An 11564-nucleotide genomic window follows, 5' to 3' on the forward strand; every position below is an offset into this window, starting at 1 on the left:
CAAATTGTTAACTTGATTTAAGAAATAATGATCAACAAATCCCCAACTCCAAAAATTCAGATATTAAACAAGCCAGTGTGGGCTAAAATTAGTTTATTGTTATGCAAATGAAAGGAAAAAAGCACACAAATATAGGAAATATAATACAAAATTAAATAGGTAAGTTGTGAAATAACGGAATAAAATAATAAACTGACAAAGTGTTATTTCATCATTCATTTAAAATGATCACTGAGATTTATTGTAACTGTTTTATGTATATTTTACCATTGTTTTTATTGTGCAGTGCCCCTTTTCAAAACTTTTCAACTTTAAATTACAGTGGCATTTTTCTCCCTAGGCACTTTAATCTGATAATGTCACTTTTCATAATGTTTTGGATAATTGCCATGAATTGCCAATTATCAGAAAAATAGAATAACGTTTCACAGAATTAGTTTCATTTTATGATCTCACAATTTCTTGGTTAACTAACACATCAATGTGCATTCATCCATACTTAATGTTTGTATTGTTGTGGTGTATTATAAATATCTATTGTAATTTTGGCACACAGGGAATTCAGTGCAGAATTTGGTTGTGCTTCCAAATAAACTGAGTTACCCAAAATGTAATGTTGAGTTTCCAATTTCAAATCAGGAGAAGAGTTGTCTCCAATTAATTTTTTGTGCAAATTAAGAAACTTTTTTTATTTTAAACTCTCTGGAGACTGATTTTACAGCTCCCAGACCCTCAGAGAGTAAACCAGTGACGCCACACAGGCTCCACCAAGGATCTTGAGTATTTCTCTGGCACCTCCCAGTGGAGCAGAACCAACAGTGCACTAACCCTTGATGGACAAATGTTCTCTTTAGGTATTTTGTAGTACATCTGAAGAGTTTTACAGTCTAAAATTTACATTGTAAATAAATTCAGTGTTTACTTCAGATTTTGTTTTTTTTAATGGTTGCAAAACCCACTGAAATGACAGATATGTAGATGTGCAAACTGTTTTATTTCTGCAGTAATGAGAAACATAAAAAAGACAAAAAGAAAACCCCCCAAAAAAACACAGGAAACTCAAACACCTGTGAGGTGATTTAGTTCATTTACATGACAGTGACTCTGATTAGTCTAATCACTGTGATAACTGGAACAAATAGTTAAGGGAGTGGCGTTTTTACCATCACTATTATGCCATGGATTGAAATATGGGTAGAGCTTCTCAGTGAACTTACAGCCAGTAAAGGAGTAGATGAGAGCTGCAGCATCAATGTCATAAAAGGAGACCAGACCCTCTGCATAATCCACAAACACCCCCACCCTCTGAGGCTTTGACTTGAGAGAGAGATGGATTGAAGGGCCAGCACAGGCTTCATACTGATTTCTTTTACTCATGCATACAGTCCAGTAGCCATTTGTTGGGGACAAAGTGATGAAGGTGTCCTTTCTGTTGACAGACTCTCTGGCCACTCCTAAAGTCCAGGCAGTCTTCCCTTTGACTTGGACTTCATAGTAAAATCTTCCCACAGAGAAACTCTGCTTTCCGAGGACAGAATATAAAGAAAATCTCTTTGGGTTGTCGGGAAGATTCTGCTTCATGTCACCATAACTGACTTGCTTCCCATCATCAGACAGGATGAGATGGGGATTTGCTGTTTCATGATCAAGAGTCACATCCACTGCAAACTGCTGGACCCTCTTCACCTCAAGGTTGGCACACAACCTTTTAACCTCTTTACTGAGTGTCCCCTCCAGCTGAGTCACAGTACTCCTAACAGCGCCCTCACATGATGAGTGAACTCTTACCTCTGTCCAGTCCTTGGTGGGTTGAAATGGATTCAAGGACAGGAGGCTTTGGAGAAGCAGGAGGTGGTCTTCAGTGCGTGAGAGCTGCTCCAGCTCAGAGCTTCTCTTCATCAGCTCAGAGATCTCCTCTTCAAGCTCTCTGATGAAGCCTTCTGCTTGTTTCTCTGTTGTGTTATGCCTCTCTTTAATCATCTCAATCAGATCAGCCAGACTTCTCTCAACAGACTGGATCAGAGCAGTGAAGACCTGCACACTCGCTGCTGTCTGTTTCTCTGCATCTTCCTTGCTGAGCTCCACTGACTTTTTGAACTGCTTGATCTTCAGTCGTCTCTCCTGGATCATCTGCTGAACTTTAGCCTCTATCTTTCCAAGTTTAGCTTTCTTTCCTTCATATTCATCTTTCAGAGAAATGACATGATGTCTCTTGTGACTTGACTCAGTGCAGAACTGACACACACACATCTGGTCAGTCTTGCAGAACAGCTCCAGAGGTCTATTATGCTTCTTACACATCCTGCTCTCCAGGTTCTCCACAGGATCAATCAGCGTATGTATTTTCAGGCCTGTGACTCTCTGGTGAGGCTCCAGGTGAGTCTCACAGTAGGAGGCCAGACACACCAGGCAGGACTTCAGGGCCTTCATCTTGGTTTCAGTGCAGACGTCACAGAGAACTTCTCCTGTGTCTGCTCGGTGATGCTGTGAGCTGCTGCTGGCTTTTATTTTAACTGACTGCCTGAATCGAGCAGCCATCTCAGATATAAAAGTGTTGACATGCAGTTCAGTTCTTCCATCAATCTGTTTTTTACATACAGGGCACTTAGTCTGGTCATTAATATTCCAGTGATGTGTGATGCAGGTCTTGCAGAAGTTGTGTCCACATGGTATGGTGACTGGATCAGTGAATACATCTAGACAGATGGAGCATAGAAACTGATCTTCAGAGAGGAGACTGCTGGCTGCTGCCATGTCTAACAACAAAAGTGAAAGTGTGAAATACAAACAATTAAATAACAGACAATATTAAAATATCAGCAAAAGTCATGTTGAGACAAGTAGTTCTGTTGCAAATCACTAAAGTACAAAAGCAGAGAATGGCTGTGCTTGCAGTTAATTTGAATTCTATTTAGAGAAAACAAGCTTTATCTCAAGATAACAAGAATATCAACCTGTCATTACGAGAAACCAAAAGGTTGTTTGTTAAGTTGTTTCCTCTTACTACTCATGTTATCAGAGATCAGGAGTGTTACGCCTGCATGCATAGATAGTATCATGACAACTGCAGCAACAAATGTAAGCTGAAAATATCAGAATAGGTGCAATCGGGTGACTGCCCCTGTGGGAGGGTAGTAAAATGGAGCAGAGCGAGAGGGTGTGGGTGCCTCTTGGGTGCGGAGCGCCTGGTAAATGTTATGGGGCAAAAGTGCAGCCAGCCATATTTTGCACTCATACCGGTGCCATTTGCAGATCATTTACTGCTACTTACCCCAGATAGACAGCTCGGAGGGAGGTTCCTGCATGAGGGAGGGCAAAGGGAGTGTTAACAGGTATATAAGAGTGCCTTTATTGGCTCTCCAGCCAGTGATGAGGTTCTCATTGTGTGTGATTGAAAAGCTGCTGAGAGACAGAATACACTGGTTGGGGAAGCAGTTAAAGCAGCCTAGATAAATCCTGTGGTGCTTCTGCAAATGCTGCATCATAATTGATTAATGTCTCCCATAAACCATAATACTTTGGAGAAAAAAGAGACTCAAGTCTGACACCCTCTCACACCTAAAGACAACGTTTCATGAGTCAGAACATTTTTATTTACAGAATCAGATTTTGCAAAAACTGAGTATCTTGCAAAAACTTTATTTGCAAGATTTTTAGCTTAAAAAGGGGGGAAAAAAGTGCACAGAGATTGTTGCAGCCTTCAAATTTGCCATAAAGTACGTGTGGCGAGTTGGGGGGGGGGGGGGGGGGGGTGTTTAAATGTCAGTATCAAGATCCAGGTGTCCGACAACGCCACCTGGGGAATTGCACCCCAGGAAATACTAGACTAAGATTTTAACTAGATCAGGTCACACAGATTCGTAAACCACTGGGGCGAGACGGTTTGTAATTTTAAAAACAAACAAACTTTATTAAACTAAATTATACAAAAGAAAAGAAGCAATATGTCACACACCACACATAATATAACATAGGCACTTGGACAGGGGAGGGGAATAAGGTCAGGGCTGAGGCTTACCATGCGGCAGAAACCAAAAAGGGAGAAGGGATCCTCAAAATAAACCACCCGTGACACTGCACACACACACACACAACAAAAAAGGGAGGGGGTTTGTGAAGAATGCACCACCACCAGGGGTCAAACTGCCGCCGTCAGCCACCAGCACCTGAACAAAAAAAAAAGAAAACAAGGATTAATAAAACATGCCCAAGGACTAAACAAAAATTGGTGTGGACTAACTAATAAAAATTACAAAAGAACCGTAATTTAATGAACCTAATTTAACCCAACTGAAATCCAATACAAGAAAATATGAATAATTAAATCAGTTTATCACAATTAATAACCCAAAAAGATAAAGAGAAAATTACTGAGTTAATTGAAAAGAACCACCAAAGAAACACGAATGAAACAAATTAACACCAGGTTTAAAATAAAGAGATCATGGTTGGTGGCAGGGGCAATCATGTAGGCCCCAGCACAGCCCTTAAATCAATGGGACCTCAGTCAGTAGGTCCAAGCGGCAACCAGCCGCGTCGGGCCAAAGCGTAGTCCGCCCCACAGCAAACCAAACACCAAAATGAAGAGAAAAGAAAAGAAAGAAAAGAACCAAAACCAGAAAAGCCAAAACAGAATAACCAAAACAGAATTAGAACATGAAAACCAAAACAGCAACGCAGCTCCAGGAGTGATGGTCAGTGATGGCCAGAGTTACAGGCCACAGGGGTGCCAGGCATGCACAGCGAACATAAACAACCAGCGAATGCGAGCCTCACAGGACGCAGCTTTAAACACACACGGCCAGAGCGGACCAGTAGCTGAACACAGCGAGGCTCCAGCGAGCCACTCCCGCCTCCCCCGGACCAAGCAGTCAGCTGCGTGGGGTAGAGAAGATTTGTGTGCCTCGACGGCGGTCCCAAACACGGGACGGCTGCACCAAACAAACGCTGCACGCCAAACAACGCTGACACGCCATGCCACAGCCACCACGGGAGCAAGCGAGGAGCGGAAGAGAGGACGGGGCGCGGCCTCACGCCTGAATATAACGGTGCGCATGGCCCCGCCCCGCAATCACGGTGGTTGGAAAGCAAACACAGTGCCGAATAGTGGCAAGGAGGGAGACAACCTCCGGCTACATATGCTTTATGCTATAGCTAGCTAACAGCTTTCCCCATCTCAAACATTGCTTTTTGTAAGCTAACGTTAGTGACTGGAATGTTTGCAATAAGCCACAAGCTAACGTACAATCTCATCTGAAGATTTCTAGCTTCAATTATACAAATGGTTATATGATGTATAAAGTTAGCTCGTACGCTAATATTACTAATTTTAGTAGCAAACATCAGTTAAGTAGCCCATACAGTGGTTAGTTAGCTAGCTAAAGCATATAACATACTTACAAGCAGTGGTCGAATTGAGGGGGGCTGAGGGGGGATGCCACCCCCTTTGTTAGAAAATTGACCAAAAAGCATCCCCTTTGTTAATCTAGAATCTGTGTGTGCAGGCACGGACGTAATTTGAGGGGGGGGGTGCAGGGGACATGTCCACCGCACTTCCCGTATCTGTGCCCTCCGCCCCCTGCACTTTTTACAGCCGTTACCACCGTCCAATTCGTTTTTAACATGTGGTAACGTGTTTTTCTGAGCCGTCTTTAAACGCACCATGAGAAGGTGCATACACACGCTGTCATGTTGTGATCAGAGTCAGTCCACACAGACAAGACGTGTGCTGCTGGGCAGTGCTGATGAGTGTTAACTATGTTCAGCAAAGCAGCCAGCAAGAAGCAAAAAACCTTGCACAGTTTCTTCCAAACAACCTGTGTAAGCTGAGTGATGCTGTTGCATGTAGATAATGTTAGCTAAATGATGACTAATTAATATGCCAATATATCAAGTTAAGCTAGTTAACAAGAACACTAATGTTATTGTTACCTATGTTAAATCGCTTGCTAGCTAGTTTCATGCTAGGAATAAACCCACTCCTCCTTAATAAGAACTTGTGCTCACTATTGCTTTGCACATATTTTTTTAATCTTTACTGCCACAATATAAAGAGCAGGGTCAGGAAGGAGACAGTGGACCAGAGGCCAGCAAGGATGATCATGCAGGGTTCTCATAGGTGAGGAGAGATTATAACTGGCTGAGAGAAAATATCTATAGCATTAAAGTGACCGTGCGATTAATTTCTACAGCTATGTCACCACTACTATTCTTAATTCTATTTCTAAATTTTGCTTTGCACATTTGTTATCTATATTATTGCAATAGATAGAAGAGGGACAGGGAGAAACCAGGCAGGTATCAGGACAGTGACCTGACAGCAGCACCAATTATCAGCCCAAGGCTTCACAGATTAGGAGAAATTATAACTGGCTAAGGAAATGTCTATAGGATAAGAGTGACTCTAAGATTAATTTTCACAGCTATTTCAGAGCTACTCTTATGAATAATCTAAAATGTTTTTTGTCTGTATTGCAATAGCAATACTACTGCATTATTTGTGTTTTTAAAGGCAGCAGGTATAGGTCATGCCATTTTTCTTCATCTTGATTAATTTTGCACATCTGTGCTGTCATATTTGATGATGTGTGCATGCAAAAAAAATCAAAGTTACATTGCATCCCCCTTGTTAAAAATTAACAATTCGACCACTGCTTACAAGGGATTTCAAAATTTTAAGTTAAAGTTTTTTTCCTTTATAACCTAGCACACTAGCAATTAGCTTGCCTTGTGACATTAAAATATTGTTGACTTTAACATGGCCGGAGGTAGCTTAAGGTAAACATCTGCTCCTTCTAAAGATAATTTCTGATTTCTTATAACTTATTAAGAGATACAAACACATTCAGCAAACATTTAACTTAATTCAGTATTAACTGTAGCTCCATGTAAAGTGAATAAATGTGATCTTTCCGGGGTCTGCCCATTGGGCCGACAGCCCATTGGTCCGACATCCCATTGTTCCGACCATATTAAACCCATTGTTCCGAAGTCCCGTTGTTCCGAAATCATCATGATGCCCTGTGGTTAAGGTCTGGTTAGGTTTAGGCACAAAAACCACTTGGTTAGGGTTAGGAAAAGATCATGGTGTGGGTTAAAATGAAAAAGAAAGTGGCAAACACACAAGCCTTTCCCAGCTGACCCAGAGCCGGTGACGGCGCACCATCAAGGCAGAAATACGCCCGCCGGGAGCCGTTCAGCACTGCGGAAAGCTACCCACACAACCCGGACACCAGAGTCAATAGCAGGAGGTTATGGTGTTTCATTCTCTCCTCTCTATGACACTTGTATCTCGACCAGTAACCTACTTTTGTTGCGTTGCTGATCCTCTATGGTACACAAATACAGTATAGCCTAGTATAATCACATATCCGAACAACAGGACGACGGATTAATGAGAGGTCTGAACAGTGAGAGGTCAGAACAATCCTATGGCACCATGTTTCCCAGCTAATCCTCCGCTCCTCTGCATTAACGACGCTGTTTACATGTTTTTTAACTTCTGATTTCTTAAATATTGTTCTGAGCAAAACATGATGCAGAATTTAGCAGCAGCCTTCAGTAATAATAATATAATGAAGTGGTAAAAGAAATAACTTGTAGCGTTCATTTATTTTATATGATTTAGAGGAAGTACGGTAAATCAGTAACACATTCTCAGCCCTAAATAGATATTTCAAGGTATGTTGCTGAGTTTATTTTATAATGAGCAATTGTAGGTTGAAAATGAAGTCGGACGGGGAAAGGTTATGAAACGTTATGATGAAGCATATAGATGCATCACTTCAACGCATACAATGATAACTTATGATACATGGACTATTGTAACATACTATTAGTTGATGACAGTTGATTGTTGAGATGTGTATAGGCAAGTAGGCCTATAGGTACTCATAATGCATCATAAGCCCCATCAGTCAGCCTTTAGTTTATAACTAGTCAAGAGCATCTATAAGATACTTGGCACTTATAATCAATTATAAGTCACATCTCTAATGTTTTATGACTATTAATAGAGTGCATCAAGAAGCATTAGGTGTGTTTATGGGTGCAGTCATAGAGCATTATAAATGCATTAATTCACTATGAATGCCATTATAATGCATTATAGATGTGGTCTTCACAGAAACTGTTACCAAAAATGGCTTGAAGTTTCAATTAGTTATAAAACATTTGTTTACCTCAAAATGACCCTTCAGTTTTTAATTCTTTAAGGGTCATTCATCTGACTGATAATAATGATAATACCATGACACCATGAAACTGCAACGGTTATCGTACCATGAAAATCTCGTACCACTTCAACCCTAAGTGCAGTATTGCATGTTGTGCGCTGAGGGGGATGTGTTTTTGGTGTGAGCAGCAGTGCAGTGTCCTGTTGCAGTGTCCTAAAGGGTGTAAATGCTGCAGGGTGGTCAAGATTGGCGTGAGCCCATACATTTGAAGGAGAGAGTAGGGCTCAGTCTGTGTCTGCTGTACGTGTGTGCAAGGCTGCTTGAATTTGTGCTAATGAAGATTATTTTCTGTTACTCCTGGGTTTCCTCCTCATTTAATGGGTGCACAGTAGAAACATCCTGTGTGCAGGCTCTCTACATCTCACATCAATGACAAGGTTTATGACAAAATTAGAAAACAAGATTGTGCTCTAATATTTCAGCAAACAAAACTACACACCTTGACAGTTGTTCAGTTATGAATCCACCCAGACAGTTATGGCAGTGGTCTTAAAGGCTGAAATCAGTATGATCCAACTAGTTATTCATTTTTGTGATCTTGTGATCTTGAGATCTTGTAAACTGCAAGACTCAAGTCATGTTCTCATAGAGGTATCATAACAGCTTTATCCATCATCATATTAGTTCAATATAGTTTTTATTACAAATGTGTGGCTGTGAAATCGGAAGTTAATTTGAAAGAGCACATGTCACCATCTGTGATGCGTTCAAAGCCAGCTCCCGACATCAGGAAAAAACTTCATCTGATTCTAAATGGGAGTGACACTTTAAACTCCTCCCCCTCTCTGGCCACACACACACACACACACACACACACACACACACACACACACACACACACACACACACTCTGTAGATTGCTACAGTAGTCAAACCAGGTTGACTAAGATGCAGAACTTGAATTACATCATTCCTGAAACAGTAAACATAAGAGAGAACATCCACTCCCCTAACTTATACTCAATAATAGTTATCTCGAGAAACCAGCCTTTAGTTTTGTTCATGAAGACATAAATCAACCCCTTACAACAAGAAAACAAGCTTTGTTATCTTGAGATTAAAAAACAACTTGTGATTTTGAGATTACACAAAAATAATTGCAAGCACATCCGCTTTCAGCATCTAAAACATTTAACCAGGCAGTAATTCAGTATTGTAGCCTGCATTGTCTTGAAAGAGACCACAGATCACCTGTCAACCCATAACAGATAACTTGAGTGTCAAGAGAGGTAGACAGCCCATCTACAGCTCACCTTTTAATACCAGCAAGTGAGACATAAATATCCTACTGTGTCTTAGAAGACAACCAATGAAGGAGGCCTCACAAAAAGCAGCATGTCAGACTTCTTGGTATAGTTGTCCCTGTGAGAGTATTCCTTCTTCTCTCAGCTGTACTTACTTGAATTTAGAGGCTCCACTGTAGGCGACTGTTGACCTGAAGTTGTTTGCTGAGAGAGACAAAGAGTGAAACTGTCACTGACTATGAAACACTCCTCTCTTTACAGCGTTGCTCCACCTCCTCATGCAGGTCAGCTGGTTTTTTCTTTGGTTATCTCTTTCCACAGATGGGGGACATGAGTCCAACTAGAGTTGCAAATTTAAGGACCTGAGACTTGCTTGACTGATACCAATGAAAGACTCAACTTGACTTTGACTTGACATGGATGACTAAAAAGGACTTGATTTAAAAAAAAACATGTAAAACTTATGGGGTGCTGTTTGTAAAGTGGCTAACACTGAAATTAACAGCAAGATTCTGCCACATTTAGCTTCAAACAATGTTTAAAAAAGTGGTGTGAATTTTTTAAAGTCATTACATTTACAGCAATATATTAAATATGTTAAATATAATGTCACATCTAAATATTAAATGTTAAATCTAAATATTAAATGTTAAATCCATATCTAAATGTTAAATGACACTAAAACTCAAAGTACACGTCAAATAGAATTTCTCCAAACATGATTTCTGTCATTATAGGTAGTTCTTATCATGCTGATATATGTTTGGTTTTAATTCGTTATTTGATGCTATAAACACAGTCTGACCACCCGGGCTTTTATTTTGGTACACACTACAGTGTGCATTTGCATATTAGCTAAATATTTAGTTTCACCAAGCATGTTTAGATGTAACATTTAACACGTAGATTTAACATTTATATTTATATTCAACATTTATATTTAACATTTAGATTTAGATTCAACATTTAGATTTAGATTTAACATTTTGATTTAGATTTAACATTTAAGTTTAACATTTATTATTTAGATTTAACTGTGACATTATTTTAACATATTTCAAATATTGCTGTAAATGTGATAAAAAGTGACCTTAAAAAATTCACACCACTTATTTAAGTGTTGTTTGAAGCTAAATGTGGCAAATGTTGCTGTTAATTTCAGTGTGAGCCACTTTACAAATGGCACCCCATAAATACTTGCATTTTTCTAGATGTTGAGAAGTTTCGTTTTGCTTTTAAATATGATGACGCACGGATATTCGTGCTCACACTACCACAGCTCTGTCCCCCTGCCCACAGCCCTCCTCAGATGAATGGCAGTATGTTTGTAATGACTGTCCCTGTCTGCTGTCCCAACATAACTTCACTATCTGTGAGTGTGTGTGTGCATGCATCCAAGTGCCATGAGGTAGTATCTCCAGAGACTTTTTTTTTGGCCTCCCATTCCTGCTCAGCTCGCCTTTGGGGATTATTAATAGTGTGTTATTATCTCACCTGCTCTCTGACTGCAGCAGGTATGTTATTGAGTGGAGTCTTTCACCCTGACCACAGGGCTTGGAGTAAGAGAGGAAGCATTTAGATCCTTTACTCTTGTAAAAGTAACTAATACCACACTGTATAAATACTCTGTTAAGTCAAAGTCCTGCATTTAATATGATATTTAAGTAAAAGTATGTGAGTATGATCAGTAAAATGTACTTAAAGTATTACAAGTAAAAGTACTGTAAAATGTCCCCTGTGACTGTTGTAGTCTGCTACTATATATGATCTCATTAGATTATTATGACACACGCATTAATGTAAAAGCAAGATTTTACTGTTGTAGTTGGTTGAGGTGGAGCTCATTTTGAACCAATAAGTAATGATTCTTTTTTTATGGGTTTATCTGGTGATTATTTTCTCCATTAATCGATTGATTGTTTGGTTTGTAAAAATTCTGGAAATAGTGAGAGATAGCTTCACACTTACCCAGAGCCCAAAGTGACACATTCATAATGTTTGTTTTGTCCACCAACAGTTCAAACCTCAACATTAAAACCAATTATAGAATATTTTTTAAAAAAGCAGCAAAAAAATCCTCACATTT

General features: G+C 39.8%; 1 protein-coding gene across 5 annotated transcripts; it reads right to left on the reverse strand.

Moving 5' to 3' along the window:
- Positions 1–203: 203 nt before the first annotated feature.
- LOC117249015 (E3 ubiquitin-protein ligase TRIM21-like) lies at positions 204–9699 on the reverse strand. 5 transcript variants are annotated; one of them, XM_033614318.2, is made up of 4 exons: positions 9634–9699; positions 4019–4166; positions 3272–3299; positions 204–2696 (listed from the first exon to the last, which is right to left on the reverse strand). In XM_033614318.2, exons 2-4 carry the CDS (start codon positions 4019–4021, stop codon positions 1114–1116), a joined length of 1614 nt encoding a protein of 537 aa, XP_033470209.2. In that variant the 5' UTR covers positions 4022–4166; positions 9634–9699; the 3' UTR covers positions 204–1113. The 5 variants fall into 5 exon arrangements, with proteins under 5 accessions (XP_033470209.2, XP_033470205.2, XP_033470208.2 ...); XM_033614314.2 differs by having other exon boundaries at positions 204–2756; XM_033614317.2 differs by lacking the exons at positions 3272–3299; positions 4019–4166 and having other exon boundaries at positions 204–2756; positions 9634–9683.
- Positions 9700–11564: the final 1865 nt, after the last annotated feature.

The sequence above is a fragment of the Epinephelus lanceolatus genome, chromosome 23 (assembly GCF_041903045.1).
Source record: "Epinephelus lanceolatus isolate andai-2023 chromosome 23, ASM4190304v1, whole genome shotgun sequence".
In the NCBI taxonomy this organism is placed as follows: domain Eukaryota; kingdom Metazoa; phylum Chordata; class Actinopteri; order Perciformes; family Serranidae; genus Epinephelus; species Epinephelus lanceolatus.

Bases quoted from the DNA above. Each gene is read 5' to 3' on its own strand.
- LOC117249015 (XM_078164999.1), bottom strand. From the start codon at position 3,485: ATGATGCAGCATTTGCAGAAGCACCACAGGATTTATCTAGGCTGCTTT. The intron at 2,757-3,271 runs GTAAGTAGCAGT...TTTTGTTGTTAG, and splicing joins CTCCGAGCTGTCTATCTGGG to ACATGGCAGCAGCCAGCAGT.